Source organism: Miniopterus schreibersii (genome assembly GCF_964146895.1).
Source record: "Miniopterus schreibersii genome assembly, chromosome: 12".
In the NCBI taxonomy this organism is placed as follows: domain Eukaryota; kingdom Metazoa; phylum Chordata; class Mammalia; order Chiroptera; family Miniopteridae; genus Miniopterus; species Miniopterus schreibersii.
In genome coordinates, this window is record NC_138112.1 from 8,845,145 (window position 1) to 8,872,902 (window position 27,758).

Genomic DNA, 27,758 nt, shown 5'->3' on the forward strand with positions numbered 1-27,758 from the left:
AATATTTGTGGAATATATGGAGTGTCACTTGTGCACCACGTAATAATGAACATTTAGAAATAGATTCAACAATAAAAGACCTAAAGTTCAGGGGATAGCTCCACATATTACATACAAGGAAGCACTTGTCAGATTAATTTTGAATAGTCAAACAATTTCAAATATTTATTACAGCACATCAATTCAATAGAAAGCCTAGAATTGTGATAATGTTCCCAATTCATCACCCCTCCCCCCTTCCCTGCCCCTGCTCAGCAAAAGAAAGGCAAACTGGAAAAAAATATTTAGGCTGATAAGGTAGTATGCAATCTAAATAATTTTTTTCTCTCCAGTAGGATTTTAGGGCTTTCTTATTTTACATGAGTCTACAATGGGGTGGGAAAACACAGGACAATTTTTGATACATATTTAACAGTTTTTACTTTATCCAAGTAGAAATGACCATTTTGCTTTGGTCATCATCTTTTAATATTCTAAACTAATATTCACCAATGTCTCTCTCCCCCTCGTTTTCAGATCAAACTTGTTGATATACATATGCACTTTGGCACATATCTTGCTAGAAACCATACTTTACATATGTACACTTATTCCATTGTTACTAGATACAGTTTTACAAAGTTATTTGAGTAAATTCTGGTAATTAAGTTCATTTGCAAGTAACTACCAGTTGATACTGGAGGGAAAATTCTACTTTTACAACTTCTCTGTTAAATTCTATAAGCATATTCTTTTATTTGGAGGTAACTGTAGAACTCTGCTCAGAATTATACATTTAAGTTGTTTAAATACCCACACAAGTTCTCATTTATGCCAAGCAGCTAGCTTATATTCTTTATCATCTCAGGAAGGGGAAACAACCATTATGGGATTCATAGAAAAATAAACAAAGAACAGTGGCTGAAGAAATCTAAGAAAATGTTGACTTTTAAAAATTTCACTTATTTTCCTTGAAGTTCTCTACTCTTCCCATCCATAATAAAACCAAGATCATGTAAGAGAAAAATTTTAATTAGGGTTAAATTCCAACATCAAGCTTCGATTCAAACCTTTTCTCCAAGAGAACAAATTTTCCTGACTTCTCTTTTCCTCAAATATAAGGAAAACATTTAAGGCAATTAAATTTCAAAATCTCAAGGTTTCATCCAGGTTACTTTTATATACCTGACTCAATAGGGAACCACAATTCTACCTTTTATATTTCCCAGTGGAAGTACTTCTCACCAAAGGGCTATGCCACATGTCCCTTGCCTAGGAGTACACAGCTTAAAATCTGGTATTTACTAAATGTGCACAATATTTGGGTATAACTGGCATTTTAAAAAATTCAGCAATGACCATTACAAATAACTTAACTGGACAGACTAAAAAATAACTGGTTAGCTTTAAAATAAAAAGAAACGCCTGTTTAATAACATATTTGTATCTTGATAAGAATGAACCAATGTGACCTAGGAGAGTAGAAATTCTTGGGTTAATTATAACAACATGGTGATAGGTTTTTCAAGGTACTTTCTAAACTCAGCAAGCCACTGGGCTCCAACTGCTCCATCCACAACCCGATGATCACAACTGAGTGTAACAGACATCATGCTAGCCACATCAAATCTAGAAAAAGATAAAAACATTATTAGGTATTCTAAAAGCAAACACTGGATTGTAACCAGTAACCAGCCCAAATGCCAACTCCGACCTTACAGTCCCAACTTGGTAACATTATTTTCTACCTATTCTTCATGTCCTGTATACTTCCAGACCAAATTAATAGCCTGAAGAAACAGACCAAACAGCCATCTGGAGCATGGATAGGCAAACTAAAAGCCCACAGGCCAAATGCCACCAAATACAGGTTTACTGAAATTAATTTACATAGTACCTATGGTTGCTTTCACACTACAGTCGCAGAGTATTTGCAACAAAGACCATATGAAAACAAAACTTAAAATATTTACTACCTGCCTCTTTAAGAAAAAAGCATGGTGACCCCTTATTTACGTAGAGTAAATAAGGCTTCCCATCTCAAAGCAGATTATCTGCATTTAGCAAAATAAGAAGACTTGCTGCCCTGAGAAACTTCATTCTACACTTATGTCTGACTCTACCTAAAGTTCCAATATGCCATGCCAATAATTCTAAAACTGAGACTCGAACATAGGTATAATGTAATGAAAATGAATTTACAGCTCCCTCTGCATTTTGGCACTTACCCTTTTTCATTATCTGCTGGAACAAGTCTATCTTCCGAAGACCCAATGGCCAAAATACATGCCTGAGGTGGGTTAATAATAGCAGAGAAGTTCTTAATTCCAAACATTCCTAAATTGGAGATCGTAAAAGTGCCACCCTAGAGGGGAAAAAAATTAAAATTATATCATGTTAACTGCCTGACAACATAAATCAGAAAAAAATGACATTTTGTAAAAAGACCTTAAGATAATCTTTTAAGAAAAGCCTCTAAATTACCATGAAATAAAAAGAATGTGAGAAATTAAAGATGGCGGCAGACTAAGTGAAAGCTACACTGACACTCTCCCAGGACCAAACTGGAATTAGAACTAAAATATAGAAAAACCATCCTGAATAATCAACTGCAACTGAAGACGAGCTGGAGAACACCCTCATAACCAAGGAGGAAAAGTGGAGACCACATAGAGAATGGTAGGACGTGCGGACACGATAGGGCTGGCTAGGCTCCCACAGGCAGCAGCTGAAGGTCCAGAGGAAGAGCTCAGCTGTCGGGGGTTCCCACTGAGGACTCCGGGGCCTAAACCTCAGGCTGGGCTTCCCAGCCAAGAGCACCAGAACTGAGAAAGGTGCCCACATAACATCTGGCTGTGAAAAGCAGCAGGGTTTCTGTCGGCCAGGGAAAGACGGTTGGGAATGCAGACACCCTCTTAAAGAGCCAATGCACAGTTTTGTGCGCAGCCACTCACCTTTGGCTCTAGCAGAGGGAGGGCAGAGTGGACCGGAGCTGTGTGAGGAGAATCTAGGATTGTGGGCTCTGGAGATAGAGCTCAGAGGGCACCCCTCTGGATTCCTGTGCCGAGTCATTCACCCATACTGCAGAGGCAGACATTTACCTTCCAAGCAGCTTTTGCCTGAGGAGGAAGCAATTGCCCCACCCTGCTGGAAAACTTCTCTCCCTACCCCTTGCAGTTTCTACAGCCTGAGGCTCATTAAGAGAATCAGATTAATCAGCCTGCAGACAGAGGGCTTTGAGTCTTTGCCTGATCTTCTTCTGGGCCCCGGCCTTGGAAAAGCAGACTTTGATGTGCATCATGATCCTGTCCAAACGCACCCAGCCCCAACAAAGGGTACTTCAAGTCATGGGTTGTTGCTGATAGCTCCAAACAGGGTACTCAAGGCCAGTCACAAACAATGTCTGACACTGGCCTGTACCAAAGACCCTCCAACAGGAGTGAGAGTCCTAGCAGGTCTACCTAATACATAGAAACAAACCCAAATAGGCAGCCAAAATGGGGAGACAAAAAAAACAAGCCCCAAATGAAAGAACAAGAGACGTCTCCAGATGAAGAGCTAAGTGAAATGGAGACAAGCAATCTATCGGACACAAAGTTCAGAATACTGATTGTAAGGATGCTCAACAGCATGAAAAAATATATGGAAACTATGAAGGAAATTAAGAATGACAGTAGAAATAAAGAATACACTGGAAGGAATAAAAAGCAGAGTAGAGGAAGCTGTAGGATTGGATCAGTGAATTAGAAGACAGAGTAGAAAAAATTCACTCAACCAGAGATCCAAAAAGAAAAAAAATTAAAAAACAGGAGGACAGTCTAAGGCAGCTGTGGGACATGAAACAAAATAGTCACATCACAGGAGTGCCAGAAGAGGTTGAATGTAAGCAAAGGTTAGAGAACCTGTTTGAAGAAGTAATGGCAGAAACTTCCCTAACCTGGTCAAAGAAAAAGTCACACAAGTTCAGGAGGCACAGAGAGTCCCAAGCAAGAAGAATCCAAAGAGGCCCATGCCCAGACACATCATAATTAAAACGCCAAAAGTCCAAGACAGAGAGAATATTAAAGGCAGCAAGAGAAAAGCAATCTGTTACCTAAAAAGCAGTTCCCATAAGGCTGTCAGCTGACTTCTCATCAGAAACTCTATAGGCCAGAAGGGAATGGCATGAAGTATTTGTGGTAATACAAAACAAAGATCTGAAACCAAGATTACTCTATCCAGCAAGGCTATCACTCAAAATAAAAGGTGAAATAAGGAGCTTCCCAGATAAAAAAAGGCTAAAGGAGTTTATCACCAGCAAGGTAGCATTGCAGGAAGTGTTAAAGGGACTGCTGTAATAAGAAAAAATAGAGAAATATAGGCACAAAGAATTAAAAATGACAATAAGGACCTATCAATAATAACTTTAAGGACTTTAAGGGAGAGATCAACAGAAATACAGTCATAGTCAGGGACTTTAACACCCCATTGACTTCACTGGATATATCTTCCAGACAAAAAGTCAACACAGACACAGTGACTCTAAATGGCACACTAGATCAGATGGATTGGATCTAAATGACATTTACAGAACATTTCACCCCAAAGCTGCAGAATATATATTCCTCTCAAGTGCACATGGGTCATGCTCAAAGATAGACCACATGTTAGGACACAAAACAAGTCTCTACAAGTTCAAGAAGATTGAAATCATATCAGATCACAAGGGCATGAAATTAGAAATCAACTACAGTAAAAACACTCAAAAACATTCAAGCACATGGAGGCTAAATAGCATGTTATTTAAACAATGAATGGGTTACCAATGAGATCAAGAAAAAAATCAAAAACTTCCTGGGAACAAATGAAAATGAACACATAACAATAGAAAATCTATGGGACACAGAGAAAGCAGTCCTAAGAGGGAAGTTCATAGCACTGCAGGCCTACCTCAAAAAGCAAGAAAAATTTTTAGTAAACTATCTAACCCTACAACTTAAAGAATTAGAAAGCTCCCCTGTGAAGCCATCTGGACCAGGGCTTTTGTTTGCTGGGAGTTTTTTATTGCTGCTTCGACTTCATCAGTTGCTATTGGCCTATTCAGGTTTTCTGATTCTTCCTGATTCAGTTTTACATGATCTCACCCGTATGTGGAATCTAATAAACAAAACAAACTGAGGAACAAAATAGATCCAGAGACATAGAAGCATGGAGCAGACTGATGAATCTCAGCGGGAAGGCGGGGGTGGGGGAGTGGGAGAGTGGGTAGAGAGAGATTAATCAAAGAACTTATATGTATATATGCTTAACCCATGGACACAGACAATAGTGTCGTGAAGGCTCGGGGGGGGGGGGGGGGGCGGGGGGGCGGAGGAGATCAACGGGGAAAAAAAAGGGGGATATCTGTAATACTTTCAACAATAAAGATAAATTTAAGTAAATAAATAATAATAATAAAAAAAAGAAAGTGGAAGTATATGAAATGACAGACATATTAATTAGCTTGATTGTGGTGATCACTTCATAATGTATGTATATATCAAAACTTCGATCTGTGTACCTTAAATACATACAATTCCTCTTTGCTAATTATAACAACATTAAAGCCGAAAGGGAAAAAAAAGAAAGGCCTGAATGAAATACTCTCTAGTTAAAATATACAATCATTACAGTATGAACAAAAGTCAGTTGTGTGGATTTTGTACACTAGTTGGAAAGTGTATTGTTTTCAGCCTTTGACAGGTTACTCAATTTTTCTTTATTTTCAGGACCTTGTGTCAGTGAGAATACAAGGCAGAATAAAAAGGTGGAAAATGCAATAAAAATATAATGCTGACCTTAAAAATAACATAATTCTAACACTGAGAAGGTAAATAAATAATACTTTACCTGGAACTCATGTGGCTGTAGTTTACCCTCTCGTGCTTTGGTTGCTAAAGAAGCAACATCATTAGCAATGGTTTCCAGTCCCTTTATATGAGCATTAAATACAATAGGTGTGATGAGTCCCGCAGGAGTACTGACTGCAACACTGATATCAACAACATGATTTCTATTTAAAAAGAAAAAAAGAAAAATCTCAATGATTATCAACAGTTTATTAAGAGCTTATGTGTCAGGTTAAGCAAGAATATTGGTATTTACTTTAGTTTATGCTAGTGTTCAGCCAGAGTGATATCTTTCCTGGTTTTTACATTCTGCTGTACCCCCCACCCACCCTTGACTTGTACTTTTAAAAAATGAATGATAAATATGTCAGTAGGTTGGTTTCACATGCACTGTCTAACTTTCCCATCTGCCTAAACTAACACATGGGTGTAGGTGGACAAGGCGGCTCAGCATTCAGTAAGAATTAAACAAAAAGAACTCCTTGGATTCTGAGATGAAGTGGATTGGCTAGAGTTGAGTCTGCAAGCAGAGCTGGAGTAGATGAAAGAAAGAGTAAGGGAAACAACTGCATTGTGGGAGAAACAGAAGTGTTCAAGATATAGGGTGGTAGTGCCCCAAGACATAAGATTCCAATCTTTTTCATGCCATGAGCGTCTTTGCATTTGGGTCTCATTTCAGAATAGATATTTTTTTAACACAGAAAGTAAAATAAGTCCCCATAAAACAACTATATTGAAATTTAGTTATCTAATTATTCAAAAAACAGAATGTGATATATGTGCTATTATATTAACTCATTAAGATCTTGCAGAAGGTCTAATAATGGCTATAATTTTAAAGCAGTGATAAGCAAAACAATATTTCAAGACACCTGCAACAACTACAATGTGACATAAAAATAACCGATTTTTACTGGTCACCAGCACAGGTACTATCAATAGCTCATTAATTTGTTTTCTACATTTTTAACAGAAGGAAACACTAAGTTTCAATTACAGGTGAGTGGAAAAGAATGATTCCCCCACTAAGTTCCCTAACTCCGGAATTATATCCGCAGTATCCTTGGGCATCGAGAAAAGATAAAACTTCACATAAAGGAAAATTCCAGCTCTTTCTAGGCACAAACTTTAGAAGATTAAGGGTCCCAAATCCTTCAAAGTGCTCAAGCTGGCCAGAGGTAGTGGACTTTCACCATCTGCAAACAAAGGGACCCGCTCTAATAATACAGTTTGTGACCTTTGGAAGCTACCACAGCTGGGCTCTGTCTAAGATATCACACAGCAAATACCACTTTCTTAGTTTGCTTTCTTAATTTATACTGTTATTACAATATTATTTGTTTATAATCTTCTAAGACAGTAGGGATGGTATTTCCTATCTTGTTTACAACTAAATCTAGCAAACAGTTCATGTTCAATAAATATTTATTGAATAGCTGTATGAACAAATGAATGAATGGTATTTGGTAAGAATTAATAAACAATACCGAGGAAACTGCCCTGCAACCTCAATTCTTTGATCTAAGTAGTGTTTCCTTCAGATATTCTCTAACGGTTACATATATATTTACCCTATGACCCAACAATTCCACTCCAAGGAATCTACCAAAGAGAAATGAAAACATGTCAACACAAATTGTACACGTATGTTCATAATAGCCCTCTCAAAGATACGTCTGTGTCTTGACCCTGGAATCTACCAATGTGACCTATTTAGTAAAAAGGTCATTGCAGGTATAATTAGGATCTTGAGATCATATCATCCTGGATTATCTGGGTGGGCCCTAAATCCAATGCCAACTGTCCTTGTAAGAGACAGAAGACACAGAGAAGACCACATGAAGATGGAGCCAGAGGTAAGAGTTATGCAGCCACAAGCCAAGGAATGCCTGGAGCCACCAGAACTGGAAAAAGCAAGAACAGATTCTCCCCTAAAGCCTGTGGAAGAAGTAGACCCCTGCCAACTCCTTGATTTCAGACTTTTGGTCTTCAGAACTCAGAAAATAAATTTTTGTTTTAAGCCACCAATTTGGTATTAATTTGTAATGGTAGCCCCAGGAAACTAGAATAGTGTATAGGAATAGTAAAACCCTCAGATGTTCTCCAGAGGGTTGTGACCAAGGAAAAAGTTAGAATCAGTAGATTACCTGATATGTTTGCGACTAAGAAATGGTTTAAAGTTCTTTTGGAGAGTTTCAGAAAGAATTCATGATGAGTACACAGAAAACTAACCCTCTCTTAGGCAATCATTAAAAGCAGTTAGGTTAGTATTTATGACATACTACATGTCTTAGTCATAAACAATATATTCATAAGCATAAAAGTATTAACACTGAGTACTGATCCAAAATTTGTGCTATATAGGATGATGGGTGGGTGGGTGTTTTTAGGGAGAGTACAGTAACGCTAAATCTTAATCTTTTTTAATAGGAAGTCATTCAACAAAGTAAAAGTACTGAAAAAAATCCATAAAAGGCAACAGAAAAAAGTTATTTAGAAATATGAAGGTAAATACCAGAAAAAATAATAGTTTGAAAGTTGTGTTTGCCTCTTGGGAGTAGACTTCATAATAAAGGCTAGGCAGGTCACTGTAAGCCATGCAACAATATTTTAACATATATACTATTATTTTAATAAAAATTAAATTAATAATAATAATATTAAAAAGCCTACATATTAGAAAAAGCCTAGGCTTAGAAGTAGAAATCCTGGTTCCAATCACAGTTCTGCTATTAACATATTAACTCAGGGAAAGCTATTTAATTCCCTGAGCCTCAGTTTCTTTGTCTAGAAAATGGGAGTGAAGCACCTAACTCACTCATAAGTGGTGACAGGATTAAATAAGACAGTATGTGAAAGACACTGAGCCACCATGCTATTGGCACATCACCATAATGTTAATAGTTTGTTTTCAAATTGCGCCCCCCCCAAAGTTCAGAACTAGTGTACAAAAACCGTATCAACCTTGCTCTGTAAAAGTATCAACTTAACTGTACATATCTATACACTTATCTCCCTTTGCTGAGCTCACACAAAGAATCTGTAGTCTTTACTAAAGTAAACTCAGCACTGTCTCATTAATAGTTCTATGCTGTTTTCAAACTGTTTGCCTATGGTAGTCACTGCCCCTCTGTATTCCATTTCTTCTTACCCTATACTCCTAGTTACGCATTAGGTAACACAAGAAAACTGCTGACGGATGTACACCTTCCCCAGCAGTGTTATACTTACTGTCTTATAACTGTGTCCAGCCAAGAAGAATTTGCTTCAGGAACTTTTAAACAGGCCAAAGCTGAAGCTTTTATGAGGAAGTCATTGACAGAAATTTTGCTTTTCCCTTCTAACATCTGCAAAGACAAGAAACCATTATAGTTTCTTAAATTCTCTTCCTAAATACTGAAACTATATAATTTTGAGAAAGGGGACAGGAGGGACACACGAATGTCCTACAGTAAAAGGGATGAAATGACACCAAAAGTTGGTTCTTCTGTCTTTTCAATGTAGGTGTAAACACCTATATATTTATTGCTAAGCACTGCTTTAGCTGCATCCCGTAAGTTATGGAATGCTGTGTCTTCATTTTCACTTATCTCAAAACCAAACATTGGTTCTTTGAAAAATCAATAGAACAACAAATGTTTACGTAGGATGACAAAGAAAAAGATTCAAATTCCTAAAACCTGAAATGAAGTAGGGGACATTACCACCCACCTTACAGAAATAAAAAGGATTATAGGTACTATTATGAACAACCATATGCCAACAAATTAGATAGCCTAGATGAAATGAACAAATTCCTAGAAATATACACAAACTACCAAAATGAAATAAAAAAGGAAGAGAACCTCTGAATAGAGATATAATTACTAAAGAAAGTCAAGTGGTAATTAAAAAACTACCCACACAGAAAAGCCCAGACCTAGGTAGCTTCACTGGTGAATTATACCAAACATTTATAAAGAATTAATATCAGTTCTTTACAAACTTCTCCAAAAAATACAGAAGAGGAAGGAAGAGTTCCCCACTCATTCCATGAGGCCAGTATTAGCTGGTACCAAAAGCAGACCAAGATATCACAATTAAAAAATTTTTAAAAATAAAAAACCTACAGATCAATAAATATCTCTTCTATAGATACAAAACTCCTCAAAAAAAAAATTCTAGCAATATATAAAAAGTATTATTCACCATGACAAAATTGGATTTGTCCCATGAATGCAAGGTTGCAATAACATCTAAAAATCAAGTAATGTAATAATGTCTTAATAGAATATAAGACAAAACCACAAGACCAAGAGACACAGAAAAGCATTTGACAAAATTCAATATCCCTTCATGATAAAAACATTCAACTAGAAATAGAAGGTCATTTCCAGATGATAAAACAGATCTATAAAAACTCTATAATCATCCTCATACTTCAGTGGCGAAAGACTTGTATGTACCCTAACCCAGGATCAAACCTACAACCTTGGCGTAATCAGGACACTCTATAACCAACTGAGCTACCTGGGCCAGCGCTTATTTCCCTTTTTGAAAGTACTTTGCCTTTATAATACACCATCATAGGATGAGCTTTATTCAACTTTTTTACCAATCCAAATGCTTCCTATTCTCCACGGTTCAACCAGTTTTTCCTACACCATTCTAAATTCCCCAACTGCTTTCACTGTTCTCCCCATTCTCTGAACTCCTGTAACACTTAATGTAATCTAGCAGACAAGGGACATTAAGAGCCTGACCTACAAATGAGTATTTTTACTTTAATAAAAATTGCCTCCTTTTTTCACATGCATTATCTCCTTAATTAGATTATACTCATGGAGAACTATGCCTTATGCTGTGTTCCCCCAAAGTGCCTTATGCTAAACATTATGTAAGTGTTTGGTACTTAACTATAAACACAAAATAAACACACTGTATCTTACCTATCAAAGGACTCAGTAGTCTCACAGAACCATAGTGAGTCTGTTAGCTAAAATGGATCCATGGCAAAGCCAACTTTAAATGACAGGTTTTAATCAAGGGTTAGAAAAACAAAAATTCTCCAAGACACTTTTTGCAAGTTAAAATTAAGGTGACAACCATTTTCCATCATCAACTGGCATACTGTTACAAAAAAAATGGGCAAAAATGCCAATGTTTAGTGGGGGAAAAACAAGATTTTTAGAACTTATAGTTGGAATTTCCAGACCTTTTACCTTATTAAGTTCTTTCCGTACCAACAAAACTTCTCCCATATTGACATCGATAGAAAGGTAATAATGAGGTATGGTTTGCTTAGATTGCATTAACCGCTGCGCAATAACCTGAAACCAAAGACATCAAAAGTCAATTATCTTTTTTTCATTTTTTAAAAAATATATATATCTTTATTAATTTCAGAGAGAAGAAGGGAGAGAGAGAGAATCATCAACGATGAGTCGTCATTGATCAGCTGCCTCCTACACACCCGATTGGGGATCGAGCCCACAACCTGGGAATGTGCCCTGACCAGGAATCGAAATGCCATCTTCTGGATCCTAGGTCAATGCTCAACCGCTGAGCCATGCCCGGCCAGGCAAAAAGTCAATTATCTTGATTTGAGAAGATACTTTACCTAATTCAAGGTTCTGTTTGCCTCTTTATCCTGCTCCCTGGCGATGTTTACCTCAAAAGCACGATTAGATTTGGAAGATGGAGGACTGCACCATACCTGAGCCCCTTCTAACAGTATTTAATCAGAGTGCAGTGTTTTTTTATCCCAAGCATGTAACTGGCCAAACCAAACATCTCTTAAACCAATCATCTAAGATTGCCAACTAAAAAAGTCTCTGTTTCAAACTATGGATGCAATAAAGGTGCCCCCACCAGCTTTAGGTCCATATTTATCATAATACTCTTACCCGACGAATGTTGCTGATTGGGATATCTGTGAAGACACCTGTAGGAACTGGTGCCACTCCTGGACCTGGGGGCGGCACAGCAGCTGCTGGAGCCTGTGGGAAAGTTAAAAAGCTCTTAGTAACTATGGCTAAACCTAGCATAAGCAATTGGGAAGTTACTAGTGACTCTTGTACAGATGACAAAATAAAAATTAAAGAATAGCTATTTCAATCCCAAGGGAGAAAAGGGACTCAGATTTGGATGTGCTTAAGAGTTTTGTTTTCAATTTTTATACTTAGAATTCTGTAATTATGTTTTAAGTGTCACTGTTCTTTCAACCAGAGTATGTTTAATGATTAGTTTAATGTCAGAATAATTTTGTTTTTGCAAAGTTATCTTCAAGGAAAGCAATCAAAACATTCTTAAATTGAAAGAACTAAGTAAGAAATATAAACAAGGTAATTCATTTTCCTGGGGTAAAAAACAGTAACAAATCTTTCATTTTAAAGCAAACATCTAAGTAACTAAATCATTTTCCTTACTTTAGCTGACTATCTTAGCACCTTAACCAATTAAACAGAAATTGGCTGTGTGAATTTAATCCCTGTGGGAATTAACCACATAAAACTCAAAACCCTAATTAACCAATTTGCAAGCATGCTTTTAAAAATACGGCCTGAATGAAAAAAAGAGGATGTGTTAGAAAAAACTTAGTATCACTATTCAAAAAAACCCAATTTGGAATGCATGTCAATGTAGTGTCTCATCTTTGCTTTTGTAGATGAATGACATCACATTCATATCCATATACTGTTAGCAGTGACCTTAGACAAAAGAAAACACAGTTCTGGATAAGCTATTTCATTCATAAATAATGTATGAAAGGGTCTAATAGGCTGAACAAAGCACTTTGCAAGGGACAAATTAGAAAAAAATAAAGCCAATGTATAACTCACAGGAGCAGCTTTAGTAGGCACAAAAGAATCGATGTCCTTCTTGATGATTCTGCCTTCTGGTCCTGTTCCTGGAAGAGATACATAAATATCAATCACTCCTTGGGGAACTGCTGGTTCTTCAAGAAGCCCAACACTGTGATTCTGAGTGCAAGTTCCTAAGGGTTCTCAACCAAAGACTGAAGGCATCACAGCCTTAATCCTGCTCCTAACGTTCTCCCTAAAAATACCAGCTTTTGTCAATTATTAATTTTAATTCAGAGTGCTCGTCTGATCTGCAGTGGTTATTTTCTTTTTAACTATAGCAAGTGTTCCTCTATTAAGTTGTACTTTACTTTTTCTTTACTTTCAAATCGGGAAATATCATCATAAGGGTAATGCTGAGTACAATTTATACCTCCAAAGGGAAGTCTAGGTGCCTCCTCCTGCTTAGCTGAAGAAAACCCTTTCTGAACCCTGAAATCAATCTCATTTCGGTTCTAGATTAACGTGATCATAAAGAACTTCCTTTGTACAGAGTCAGCAGTTATGGTAAAAACTGTTTCAGGTAAATAAGGCAGTAGAATAACTCTAAGTCACAGTGATCTGATCTTTGGACCATTCGTTCACTATGTGGGCTCCAGTTTTCACAGCATTCTCACCATAGCCCAGGCTCTAAACTGGCCTGTGTTGCAGACTCTGAAGGAAACAGGTGTAATGTCACACATGAGGAAAGATCTAAGTTCTCTTAATAGAGCTTAACTTTATTTTCAATTTCCTTCCTCCTCCCATTCAGAACCTCTTTAGGTTCAGACCCAAGTAGTAGATAATCCTGAACCTTAATTCTAAGGAGATTCAGAATTTAGTTATTAAAATACCTTTTACACTGGCCCACTTCTAGAAAAAAATTGGTCAAATTGATTCATCTTCCCCCAAGGCAGACTTTTAAAAGGATTCTCGTTGTATGAAGTTCGTCCCAACTCCTTTCCTTCATTATGAAAATTGAGTTGGCTAGGATTGTGTTTATCCTCACCGGGAGCTCTAGAACAGAGGTAGCAGTACCCCTATTAGATTCCCCTCCTTTATAAAAGACAGAAACCATAACCTCCCCTTACAACCAAGGTGATCTGGACACTGCAACCCCTCCAAAGGAGGAAAGCTGCAGTACCACCTTGCCTATGCTAACCTTCAGCCACCCACAAGAATTTCCCAACTGTTAGGAGTTAAATTCTTTTGCCTATCTCCCCAAGAAGGCACAACAGGCCATCATAAAGCAATATGGTAAAGGGAAGAATACAAGGTTGGATAAAAAATACAGAGTTGTTGTCAAACAAACTGAACAGATAAACTACAGTCACTTAATCTCATCTGATCTTCAGTCTCATCTGTAGGACAGAGATTATGATAGCAGCTCCTGTTCACAGGATAAAATGGGATAGTGATAAAACTGCCAGTTATAAAAACAGTCCTAGGGATGTAATGCACAGCATAGGGTATACCATCAATAATATTATAATAACTACGTATGATGTCAGATGGGTACTAGACTTATCAGGGTGATCATTTTGTAAGGTATATAAATGTCTAATCACTATGCTGAACACCAAAAACTAATATAATGTTGTATGTCAACTACAATTGAAAAAAATAATTTTTTAAAATGGGATAGTGATGTAAAAGTGTTTTGCATCAAAAAAATATAAAGCATAATATGGGTAGCTTTGAGACAAATCAAACTCTGAACATAAGGATTGAGGATGTATAAGTTTCTCCCCAAATGATTACATTTTGGTTAAATTTGCTAAATAATTTATCCCTCTAGGGAGGGGCAGGGGACTGGAGATTGAGCCCAGCAACCAATGGCCGATGATTTAATCAACCATGCCTTCTTACTAAAACCCCTATAAAAATAAAAATAACTGAGCCCTAGCTGAGTAGCTCAGTTGGTTAGAGCACCATCCCATATGCCAAGGTTGTGGGTTCAGTCCCCACCCAGGGCACATACAGGAAAAGCAACCCATAAATGCAAAAAATAGGTGGAACAACAAATCAATGTCTCTCTCCCTCTTTCCAATAAATTAAAACTACACAAAACTCTTGAATAACAATATTTGGAGAGTTTCTAGGTTAGTGAGTAATGCAACAATGTGCTGGGAGGGTAGTATTCCCAGAGAGGGTGTGGAAACTCTGCACCCCCCCACCCCATACCTTGTCCTGTGCATCTCTTCTATTTGACTCTTCCTGAGTTGTACCTTTCATTATAAAATGGTAATAGTAGGTAAAATGCTTTCCTGAGCTCTGTGAATCGTTCTAGTACATTACTGAACCTGGGGTGGGGGTGGAGCCTTAGGAACTCCTGATTTATAACCAGTGGGTCAGAAGTATGGTGGTCCCAGGATTTGCAGCTGGCATCTGACATAGGAGCAGTATCATGAGACTCAGCCTTTAATCCTATGGAGTCTGATCTAACTCTGGATAGTGTCAAGACAGGATTAAATTGTTGAATACCCAGCTGTTGGTGTGGAAAAAAACACATCTGATGTCAGAAAACACCGCACAATCACTGATCCTCTCAGCTCACTTATTCTAAATCCCTCCCCCTACTGTAAAATGTATTCAACCTCATCAAGACCTTCACTCCACTGATTCCTGTTCTCATCATCCATCATCTCCTCTTGTCTTCAGTTTCTCCTTACCCAGCTCACACTCTATGGGTCACTGTTATAATCACTCCCTGATCAAACTCCAAAACGTCTGCCTTCTCAATGCCAGAGTTGCTTAATGTTTCGGGAGAGGGGGGAGGGGGAGTATACATCTAGCTGACTGACTGTACTATAAATTCAGAACCACAAACCTAAAATAGACACACAAAACTGCACTGGAATTATGGTTTCCTTGAATTTACTTTCCCAGTCTCTCAGAACATTACACACTCTAACCTCAAACCTCCTCACACTCATTCTCCAGCTGATGCCCTCACTTCAGCAACCACAAAGGTGCTCTACTCATCCTCCATCACCAAACCTATGATCCCACGCCATATTCTCCTCTTCTATAAAAACAGATAAAAGGTGTCCAATCCCTATCAAAGGCCAATCCCATCACCTCTTACATTCTCAAAAACTTTGAGCCTTGTCAAATATTCTGTCCTTTCTCCCTTTCTGCATTATCAATTTATCCATTTCTATTACTGGTGCGTAACTGACGTGATTCTGCCTTCCCCCAACATGTGACAGTGTCTGAAGATATTATGGTTGTCACAAGTGGGGGATGCTACTAACATGTAGTGGGTAGAAGCTAAGGACATTGCTGAATATCCTATAATGCACAGGACACCCCCCCCCCACCCAACAAAGAATTATCTGGTCAAAAACGTCATTAGTGTCACAGCTGAGAAATGGGTCTATACTACACCCGTTCTCCTATCACTTGTTTTCAAAAGCCCTCTCTTGAGACCATGTCCTCCCACAGCTACGCCTCTATTTCTATGCCTTCCTTCATAGCAAAGCTTCTTGAATGAGTTATCCACAATGCTATCTTATCTCCACTTCTTACTTTTCAACCTATCCAGACTGGCTTCCACCACACATTTCTTTTAAAACTACTGTTGTCCGGTCCCCATATCCAATCCTGGAGTAAGTTCTGCTCATTCTACGTAAAAAATGTATCTTGAAACTGCCCATTTCTTTCCATTTCCACTCTCACCGCCATAGTCTAAGCTACCACCATCAGTTCCAGAAATGACATCTTAACAGGTGCCTTGGCTGTCATTTAATCCATTTTCAAAGAGCAGCCAAAATGATCCTTTTAAAATGTCAGTTTGTTTTCATCTTTCAGTGACTTCCTCTTGTACTTGAAATAAAATTCAAATTCTACCATAAGCTGTAAAGTCCTTTATTTTCTCACCTGTGTTTCCTCCAACTTCATCTCATACCATTAGACCCTTTACTCAATATACTCCATTAACATGGGTCACTTTTATGTTCTCAAACATGCCAAATCTTTTCCACTTTCAGACTGTGTACTACTGATCTCTCTGCCAAAATACTCCTTCCTCAATTTTTCACATGGCTGGCTCATAGCTGACTCACCTTCCAGGTCAGATCAAATGTCACCTCATCAGAAAGATCTTCCCCAACCACCCTGTCTAAAAGCAGTCATAACTGCACATATATTGACCCTGTCACTCACTAATAAATCACCTGGTTTCCTTGTTAGCATTTAAATCACCTTATTTAATAACAATATTATTATTATAGCTAATACCTATATATGCTTTCTATGTGCAGATACCGTTTATTAACTTATTTAATCCTCACAACCTGAAAGGTATTATTTTCATATACAAACAAATAAACTAAGACACAAAAGGTCACACAGCTAGTGTATGGCAGAGATGGGGTTCAAACCAAAGCATTCCAGCTTCAGAATCCACACTCTTAACTACTATGCTATACTCCCTTTCTACTCATATAATTCTTTATTGTTGGTAATATAACCACCTGAAATTGAAATCCTGTCTTATGAGCAAATGTTAGATGCACAGACAATACTCAGTGTTTGTTTAAATAATAATAAATGAATCACCTAACTCTAACTCCATAATAACAATACTGGGATGTTTTCACTTATATCCTTAGTAAGGGAGCCAGTGTTGCTAAATACCTAACATATGATCCCTCTTTACTTGTCTAAATTCTTCAGATATAATTATTAACCCAGTCCCTCCTCCTCTTAAAATTTATTCCAACTTACACTGTTGTCCCTGACTCTAATCACCTATAAAGAATGGCAATATACTAGTTATATACATTAAGGTGGAAAAACAGGTCTTCCAATATTATAAGAATCCTCTGAGGTCCAGAAAACTTATTCTTGTATCTTTGGAGATTGGCTTGCCTTCTAACCACAGAACAATAGAATGCAAACATGATAACCAGCACTGTGTGCCCACAGCTGGGTAACTGGGAAAATAACTATTATTTTCTCAAGTAATTAAGGAAGGCAGAACATCAAAACAGAAGGCAGCACAGAAAGAATTCAGGCTTTAGAATTAAATAACTCTAGATTCAAATTGTAACTTTACTACCTAACAGAAAGGTAGCTCCCTTAAGAGTCTATTTTCTTATGCAAACAAATAGGGAATAATTCTTACTTCAAAAAGTGTTACACAAGTTAAATGTGGTATTAAATGATTATCACATAGTACTAGCCATCAAACCATGTTCCAGAAATGGTATTTTCTCCCTCTTTTCCCAGCAAAAATCTTAATTATCTTACATTAAACTTTAGCTTAATTTTAGTTTAAAAACATTAATTTAAATGCTAGGCAATAACAACAATATGAACAAAATGAGTATGTTTTGAGTACTTATATATTCTAGATACTGTTCTAAGCATGTCATCTGTTTTAATGTACACTATTATCTCAATTTCATAGGTGTAAAAACAAATGGATTAAGTAATTCATATAAAGAAATATACAAGTTAAGTAATTCACCAAAGAACATATTACAGAAAATGATAAAGCCAGATCCCTCTTAACACTAAGCTATACTTTTTCTTTGGGGAGAAAAAGATGAGTAAAACATTTTCCTTTGCCTTTTGGAAGCTTTACTTCAGTTTTACATGACTTTTATTATTTTAAATCATTTCTAATGATCCAAACTTCATGTTGTGTTTGTGTATTGCTACATTCAGTCTGCCTAGCACCAATGGAGGTTTCTTCTTCTTATATAACCAAGTCCTACAACCCAACGTTGCTGACTAAGTACATTACATTTTTACCAACAATTAAACAGTTCCCATGCACAGATAATGAAAAAAGCTATCAAAAAAACAAAAACAAAAAAAAAGCTATCTAAATTATATAGGTAAACCTTAGACTAAGTAAAGCACAATTAAGTTTCCCAAACCTGTGGTGGCAATGAGAGATTCCCTCCCTCAGTCTTCTCCCCACCATCCCAGATGACTATATGTAGTTGTACTTGCTGGTCTTAAGGAAGAAGCTCAACCAAAGTTTAGCTTTACAACTCCATTCCACAGAAAGACTTACCTTTTACTTGTGTAAGGTCAATCCCCTTCTCTGCTGCCAATTTCTTTGCAAGAGGGCTAACAAACAACCTTCCCTTTGGTCCAGCAGGAGTAGCTGGGCGGGTGGCTGACGGTGTAGGGGCTACAGGTTGGGGAGTTGGAGGAACAGGGGTCACCTTTATAGAAAAGTTACAAATCGTTAATTCACCACTGCAAAGATTGGTCTGAAAGATCAACAGTTCACATTTTAAGTCAAAGCTATTTCAATTGAGTAACTTTCATCTTTTTTCCAAAGATCATAATGCAGTTTCTCTACTTAACCAACATAATATAGCTCTATGAATAACAGCAATACTTTATGTCAAAGATAGAACAAAGTCAAGTTATCTTACTCCATAGCAGACAGGCATGGAATTTAATGCCACTAACCAGTATATATATCCTTACAGCCTTTCTTCACTTTACTCTCCTGCTGCTTCTTTATTTTCATTCTCTTACATCATCAACATGGTTTTCGTTTTTAACCTAATTTCAAAATAATAAATTATGCTGGAAGGTTTCCATGTTGAAAGTACTTTTAAGAAACAAACCAAAACTACTATTTGTCAGCTCCCCATGAATGTATGGAAGTCAGAAATATGTACCTACTCTACACAATCATTATTCTGGCATCTGCAGAAGCCTTGTTACAGTTTTATCAAAGTTTGGCGTTCATACAAGCTCACATTACAGGTATATAGCATACAGTGTATAGTATATAGTGTCAGACTAAATTCTATGCATACTAAGCCACGTTATGTCAAAGTTCCAATGTATTATAAATATAAGCCTGACCCACTATAATGTGACTACCAAGAGGGTTGACAGTGACAAATATTACAGAATAAATTCTATAGAAAATGGAGAACAAAGCATTACCTTCCATATGCATATCAACATGTAAAGCAGAAAAGGAACATGTCACCTCAGCTTTGTTCTCAGCACGACTCAAGACAGCAGGAAAAAAAGGAAAGCTACAAGGATCAAATTATTGACCATTAGGTGAATGGTGTAGTGCCACACCCCCTGCAGGTCTCCACAAATGTTGGCTATCTCCTTTCTCATTCATAGAATCGTAGAGCTAGAAGGACTCTAAGATATCATCTAATCTAATCCCTAAATTTAGAAAGGAATAAATAAGAGTTCCCTCAGTTCTGGAAGCATACCTACCGGGGGAGGGGTAGGTGGCGGTGCTTGTGGTTTTAAATCAGTTACTTCACTTGGCCTATAGTCAGCAAATGCTGGTATATCTGCCTCTTTTTCTACAATGATACAGAGTGGTGTTCCTAGAGGGACATCTCTTGTGCCTTCTGGGACCAGGATTTTTGCCAGGTAGCCTTCTTCTTGGACTTCAAAACCTTAAAAAGAAAGACAAACTATTATGGAACTTAGAGGATTCCACTACCCCTCCAAATTTGAAGCACAGTTTGAAGTAAAATGTTCTCCTTCAAAAGAGCTATATAACCTTTTTCAAGCTATTTAGCTTTTGTGTCTCAGCCTCTTTACCTACAAAACAGAGATAATAGTACTACTTCATAGGACGTAATGAAAATTAAATGAATTAATATTTTTCAAGTATACAGAAAAAGTAACTGGTACAAAGTAAACACTAAATAAATATCTATTAAATAAAATTATGAGATTACAGAGAGTGGTTAGTGCTAAACATTTTCCTAAAAACGTCTCCAAGGGCAGCTCCTAGGCAGACCCACAAGGCTCTAAGATGGCATTAGTTGTACTGGTACAGATCAGAACCATATGGGTATTAAATAAAGGGAACTACTAGGCTTGACAGTGATGTGGGATTACATGCCTACTACAAGCATCTTTGGAGTTTTTCAAAGAGGTTATATTGGTATTGGTATTACATCAAATATTTCAATGTAAAGTAATACAGTATTAATAGACATTTTATTCAGCTGCTGCTTTTCTTACAAAGAACTCAAACAGGAAGGGTTGCCAACAATTGTAGGGTGGGAACTTGGTCCCAGGGTGGCCTTTCCTCCCCTAGCGTATCACTAGTCAATCAGTTTGTACCCCCTGACCTTTCCTCCCTAGAGATATCATCTAGGCCTCAGTTGTATTTCAGCTCCAGGCCCAGAAAAGCAACAAAACCAGCCAAGGCTGACCTTAGAACCAGATGCATTAAATAAAGACCCCTGCACTGGTGCCAACCAATCAACCAGTGGAGACCACAACCCAAAAAGGACACACCTGGAAAACTGCTGAATATTCTATTAAGATCTTCCCCTGAGACCTCCCCTAAAATCTCCACCCTTAAATCCACTAGGGCTGAGGACCCAGTGCACTCCCTCCTGGGAGCACACCTGCACCAGCACCTTTCTGTTTCTCTTTCCCTTACTCTCCCTCCCCCGCAGGCGCATTACCATTAGCTTCCTCACTCCCAAACTCCAAGGGCCCTTCCTTTACCTAAATAATTTATTTCCTAAGCCCATTTCTTCTAGGAATTACTTCTTCTAGCTCCGTGGTTTTATAAATAAATGTTCTCTTATAGTTGAGAGGGGGAAAAAACCCATGAAGGGTCACAAAGTAAAAACTAAAGCCACTGCAGAAGACAACTGTTGCTTTCTGGATCTTGGCTTTCTTTAGTGTTGTGCCTCTCGCTGACGAACACAGCTTTGGGAATTCTTCCATTTCCCATTTAAGAAATAATATCTAATAACAGATATTTTTAAAAAGAAAATAAAGGACTCCAAGGCCACAACAGAGTTTAAAGAGTTACTCAAGGTAATATTTCTCTAGTGATTAAAGTTTCTAGAATACCAGCCTCTACACTGTAGAGTCTAAAGCAACACTGGTATTCAAAGTCGATACTGGTGTTTCTCTCTTTTTAACAAATATAATCCTTTCTTCTAATAAAATCTATGGGGGGGAAGCACAATATGCAAAAAGATAAGGAGCTGCCCTGGTGGAAGTGAGGGAGGGGAACAGGGCCCAGTAGAGTCCTCCTGTGCTCCAAGATACCATCAAGGAATCATGGGGTTTGAAACCAATGATTTCATGATTTCAGAACAGTCTGAAAACCACCACCACATCTTTGGTGACTGGACAGGAAAGAAATATATCTACAAGTATCTATAAATAATATCAGAAGTATATGATTATCTATGTGGGTTTTGCTCTGAGCATAAAAATGAATAGAAAAAATATATGCAAATATAGTATCTGAACAAATGTATATATATTGTCAGTCATTCTCAAACTATGAAAACAATCTAAGTCCTGGCTTCAGTTTTCCCTCAAAGTCATCTTAAATTCTTTGGTATTTCCTGCCTTGGAAGTTACTTTCTCTTATTTCCTCTTTTTTTTCCCTTGCCCACTTTAGAGAACAAAGTTCTGACATAGCTTCTCAGTAATGCAACACTAAAAAGCAAACTGTGGCTTAAAAATAATCTCTAAGTTGACATATTCCTGATTCAATGAAAGTGTAGTATAAAACTGACAAATCTGATGATGCATATTTTTGTTATGAAATATCCTGTTCCAGGAAATTAATCCCAAGAATTAAAATGTTTCATGTTATCACTCACTCATTATAGGATAGGACGGCAATCCTCTTCCCTCACTGGAAAACTCAGTGTCTCAACCATTAAGAGCTGAAGAAATCTCACCTATAGTGGCCTTGTCAGTCTCTATCTCTGCCAGTAAGTCTCCTTCACTTAGCTTCTCACCCACTTTTTTTTCCCATCTCTGAACTGTGCCCATGGTCATGGTGGGAGAGAGGGCAGGAAGAACCACCTGTAGAAACAAACAATTATTACTTAATACTAGAAAGCCTTGGACACAATAGCATTCAGGCAAGCTTAGTTTTATAGTGATAGTGACTATGACAATCCAAACCCCCATCTGCCTAATAACCCCTTAATAGCAAAAGCTTAGTGCTCAACATTGTCTCATCAGTTGAAATATCCTTCAAATCTCAAGCTTTATCCTATCAGTAATACTCTAACCACCCGCCGAAGTTAAAAGCAATGAGCTTTTAACAGTCAAAATAAACTCCTCAATATCTAAGCAAAGGGCCTCTTTTCAACTTTTTTTTTTAACACTTTAAGGTAGAATTTTTCATTTTCACGGAATGATCTTTAGTCCAGACAATTTTGCTGTACTCTGTATTAGCACCTATCTTTTCACTCAGAGGAAACCACATTTCTCCCAAACTTCCCAGATATCTTTCCAAGATAAAAATAACTAATATTAAGAACTGTTCTTGCCCTGGCTGGGTAGCTCAGTTGATTGGAGCATCATCCTGTACACCAAAAGGCTGCGGGTTCAATTCCCGGTCAGAGCACCTAGCTAGGCTGTGGGTTTGATCCCCAATTGGGGCATGTATGGGAGGCAACCAATCAGTGTTTCTCTCACATTGATGTTTTTCTCTCTCCTCTCTTTCTAAAAATCAATAAAATAAAATAAAAAAACCCACAAAATACATATCCTTAGGTGAGGATTAAAAAAAAAGAACTGTTCTTTACAATAGTCACTTCCACCTCAATTAAATCTAAACACCAGGTCGGCTGATCTAAATTAAAAATTGCTTTCCTATTTATAAGGCTGTGTGTCCACTGAATTTGGATGCTTATTTGATTATGGGTTTTGTTTGCTGTCTTTTTAGTCCTTTGTGACTAATTAACAGGATTATGCTGAGAGAAAAATCATTTCAATTGATGTCTCAGGAAGGTGGGAGAAAAGGTAAAACAAAACTTAGAATTCTAATTGGAAAATTTTTAAATGTTTTTCTTGTTCAGAATTTGTCATCTTCATCTACTTCTTATCATTAGTGGAGCTGAAATAAAGACAATGTGGTACATATATACAACGGAATACTATTTAGCCATAAAAAAGATGAAATACTACCATTTGTGATAACATGAACGGATCTTGAGAGCATTGTGCTAAGTGAAATAAGTCAGATAGAAAAGCACAAGAACCATATGATTTTGCTCATATGTGGGATATAAACAAAAACAAACAAACAAAAACAAACTCACAGATACAACAGAATGGTGGTTACCAAAGGGGTAGGGGGATGGGAGAGGCTGAAGAAAGTAAAGGGAGTCAAATACAAGATGACAGAACAAGACTAGACTTCAAATAGTGAGGATATAACAGAGTACAGGTGTTATAGTATAAGGTTGTAACACCTGAAATTTATATAATGTTATTAACCATTGTTACCCCAATAATTTTAATAACAAAAAACCCTCACTAAAAAAAATTAGTGGAGCTGATAATCTCTATACAATACCTTAAAGACATAATCCTAACAGTTGCACATTAACGCCACAGACATAAAACGGAGAGAAATTAAGACTTATGTAGCGAGACAGAATTTCCTGAACAAGGTGAAATAAATGTGTGAACTGAACACCACGCAAAACTTCATCATGAGTGACTATTAATAACAGATCACAGAGCAGAACATTATGTCCAAAAAAAAAAAAAAAAGATTCCTACCCTAAAAATTCTACAAATAAACTAAGCGAAGGAAATGTTCTAGTCTTAATCCTTTAGAAAAGGGACAGCTGGTTTTTACCTATTTCCAGTATCTGGAACACAAAATACATATGGGATTACCCTAATATCTACTAAATTGATTTAGTTCCTTAGAAACTTAGTTAAAAGAACCAATTGATTGTTGCTTTCAGCTTTGTTGCAATGCTATGATCTGTCTATTCTTTACTGTCAGTTTTCTTTTATTAATACTACTGGACTACTTCACTGGACTACTTCACCGTCTCTTAGAATACGACATTTCAAAGGAAAACACCAATTGAGGACTTTCATTCAATAGACAGCACTTGAGGCCTATTAAAAAGTATTTATACAGGAAACAGATATAAGTATAAACCATCCTCAAAATCTATAATGTCTTGAATAAAAAATGCCAAGCATTACCCTGCTACTACATTGTGGCTGAGAAAGGTTAAAGTAACTCCAAGTTAGCACACCTGGAAATAACAACTATGGATAAAAGTTATCAATTTTCATGTTTAAATTTCTATTTACTTTCAGATGACAAAGAGGTAGCAATATTTAATGTCAGTTTCCAGAATGTGATAACCATTTATGAAAGCTAATGAATAAATAATAAACTTTCTAGAGTAAACACCCAGAGGCTGAGCCTCACCTGCATGTGAGTGGGATATGAACTACCAGGAGCCTGAGCAGAAGGTGTAGGTGGCGAAGAAGTGGCAGCAGGGGTTGGTGCTGGGGCTGCTTGTGGGGTGGGTGCTGCCGAATCCAATGTATAATTTTTAAAGGCCTCAACATCCTCAGGTCTAAGGAAGAGAAAGAATGCATAAGTATAAGGGGGGGGTTGTAAAGCAGATTTAGCTCCTACAGAAGGAGTCTTAGGAGCCTTTAATTCCTAATTTCTCAATTCTGGGTTAACGTACTCTACTAATCACCTAAATTCCAAAAATTACCAGGGCACTACTCACTTCTCAACTGTGATACAGATGATTGATCCAACTGGAACATCTCTGGTGCCTTCAGCAACAAGTATCTTTGCCATGTAACACTCCTCCATGCTTTCAAATCCCACAGTGGCTTTATCAGTTTCAACCTTTTAACACAAAAGTAGGAGCTTAGGTTTGTGCTGCCAAGTATGAAGATTATTAGCTTGTGTTTAGAATTACACGGTTCACGTGAAGATATAGCCTCTATCACAGATGTGAAAGAAGGAATTACTCTTAAAACCTTAGCCAAAAATTCAATTTGCCTGGCTGCTGACAACTCATCTAACCAAGCTTCTCTACTATCAAGTTGTGATAAACATCTAATTTTCTTAAGCAGAAGAAATAACTATCCACCCAGAAAGTTAACGCTCAGTTTAACTAACTCAGTCCCTTCTAACTTATTTCCAAATTTTAAAACAACTTACCTCTGCAATTAGTTCGCCCTCACTGATTTTTTCCCCTTCCTTTTTCTCCCATCGGGCTATGGTGCCTGCCTGCATTGTGGGGGAGAGGGAGGGTAATGGAACCTGGAGGAGAAAAACGAGAAACACTAAATGTTAAAGGGCCTACTCAATTCTCAGTCTGGTTTAATGTTTCATACCATTCAATTTAATCTGATGCAAAGAGTCTGAGTCTCGCCGCAAGCTGGACACTGGGCACATGGGGATATAAAGGGGAGTTCCTGCCACCAGGCTCTCTCCAGTGGCAAGCTTCCTGCTCCAGGTCCTGCTGGTCTAACGGAGCACATACAGCAGACACCCTCACGGAGCCCCAGGTTTGGAGCTCTTTCAATGGAGCAGAGCAGGAGAAGGAAGCCCAAGAGTTAGAGCAAAGCTGGGTGTTGGAAAAGGTCAGTGACATATACTGGGATAGGGGCGGGGGACCCCTGAGGCCTCTGAGGGAAGATCCAAGGCCAAGAAGTCGACTCTGAAGGGCAACGGGGTCCCGCGAAGGGCAGGTCTGGGGCTCACCTTCTGATGCGGGGGGAGGCTGTAACAGCGGCGGCCAGGCGTTCCCAAAAGCTGCAGCAGGAAGCGACTCCGCGGAGTGGCCCACGCGCCCCGGCGCCAGCCGCAGGCTGCCGGGACTCCACAATCTCCAGCGGTCGCGCTGCGGCAACGAGCCGGGGCTGGACTACCCCGCGGGGTCGCGCGCGGCACTCCCGGCTCCTCCCGCAAGGCGGCCCACCGAGCCCCGAGTCCTGCCCGGGGAGCCGCATTCTGGGCCCGTCGCGCACAAACGCGCCACATCGTACCACCGACCCCGACACCCCCAGACCAACGCCGTCTCCCGAGTGACCTCTCCAAGAGCAGTGCGGCGCTGCCGTCAGCCGAGCCGCGCAGCCGCACGCTGTCGTAAAACGGGCTCCCAAGACCCGCCCCGCCCCCCTCCACAGCAGAACTGTGAGCAACCCACGCCCTTCCTCCCGGGACCCGTGGGAGAGGGTGGTCCGCAGTGGGTAAGGGCGGTGACTTTGGGGCCACGGGGGCGGGAGCGTGGAGCCGAGCCAACGCTGGCGCCGGATCGGGAGAAAGAAGACGCTGGGAGGAGCGGAAGGTGGTGGGGTCCGAGGCGAGGGGCCTCGGCGTCGGACGGGGTCCGAGGGAGGTGAAGGGCACGCCCCAGAGGCAGAGGCCTGAAAAGGGCGCCGGGAGCCCGCTGCCCGCGGCGTGGTCCGAGGTGGGGTGAGGGGAGTGGCCACGTTTTGAAGAAAAGCTGTAGGGCCGCTGGGCGCGGAGAGCCTTAGGCCAAGGGGCGGGGTTGGGGCCGCGCCCTGAGCGGTGGAGCCGCCCGCGCCTGGTCCGGGTTCCTGGGCGCGCTCCCTCCCGGCGCCCCTGGGGCCTCCGCGCGGGCTGCGCTGGGTTACCCAGGTTTAACTTCAGGTTTGTAGCCCAACCGGAAACCAGAGGGAGCAGGTTTGCAGCCCGCTGGCGTGAAGGGCAGCCAAGTGCAAGATGCATTCCCACAGTCAGGTGTACTGGAGCAGGATTGACGTATTTCCTACGCGGAGGGACAAAACACATCTGCGTTTCTTACTTACCGTAGAATCCCTTTAAATTGGGAAAAAGCTTTGTTACGCTTGAAATATATTGTCCTAGAACTAGACTCTAAGGCCATAGAGCAGGAAGCATGTCTATATTCTTCCACGTCGCCCCAGAGCTTAGCATCTAGGAAACAGTGGAGGCAGAATGCATGACTTTTGAATTAACAAAGTTATCTACATTTGTTAGGTACACTTTACTCTAGGGATATCATCCTATAATTAGAAAATACCTCATTTCTGAGCTGAGGGTGACATTAGATTAACAGGAAGCAAGTGCTGTATTTATTTATATCTCTCTTAAGTCCCCAGTGTACAGATGATCAGAGGACACCAAGAACACAACAAATACGAGGAAACTGCAACATTATTTGAAAACATGTTCAACTTTGCTAGTAATTAAAAATTTGGAAAATTAAAACAGCCAGGAGGTACTATTTCACACCTACTTAAGTTAGAAACTTTATAAAGTCTAAAAACCCAGTATTACTGAGATTGCAGAGACAGAGATGATGTCGTTTGGGGG

The 27,758-nt window shown here is 38.9% G+C and overlaps 1 protein-coding gene across 1 annotated transcript; it reads right to left on the reverse strand.

The window, feature by feature from the left end:
- Positions 1 to 152: 152 nt before the first annotated feature.
- DLAT (dihydrolipoamide S-acetyltransferase) lies at positions 153 to 26,583 on the reverse strand. Its single transcript, XM_081154637.1, has 14 exons — positions 26,163 to 26,583; positions 25,617 to 25,718; positions 25,174 to 25,298; positions 24,861 to 25,011; positions 22,348 to 22,474; positions 19,886 to 20,073; positions 18,699 to 18,852; positions 12,668 to 12,735; positions 11,732 to 11,824; positions 11,048 to 11,155; positions 9,078 to 9,193; positions 5,848 to 6,010; positions 2,208 to 2,344; positions 153 to 1,608 (listed from the first exon to the last, which is right to left on the reverse strand). The coding sequence occupies exons 1-14, from the start codon at positions 26,439 to 26,441 to the stop codon at positions 1,479 to 1,481; spliced, it is 1,941 nt and encodes a 646-aa protein (XP_081010763.1). The 5' UTR covers positions 26,442 to 26,583; the 3' UTR covers positions 153 to 1,478.
- Between the last annotated feature and the right edge of the window lie 1,175 nt (positions 26,584 to 27,758).

What these genes read in the sequence shown, in the direction of transcription:
- DLAT (XM_081154637.1), bottom strand. Translation starts at nt 26,441, where the DNA reads ATGTGGCGCGTTTGTGCGCGACGGGCCCAGAATGCGGCTCCCCGGGCA. An exon ending in CGCCACCTACCCCTCCCCCG is followed by an intron (nt 18,853 to 19,885) that starts GTAGGTATGCTT and finishes TTTTCTATAAAG; the next exon opens with GTGACCCCTGTTCCTCCAAC. An exon ending in TGCCTACTAAAGCTGCTCCT is followed by an intron (nt 11,825 to 12,667) that starts GTGAGTTATACA and finishes ACTTTCCCACAG; the next exon opens with GCTCCAGCAGCTGCTGTGCC.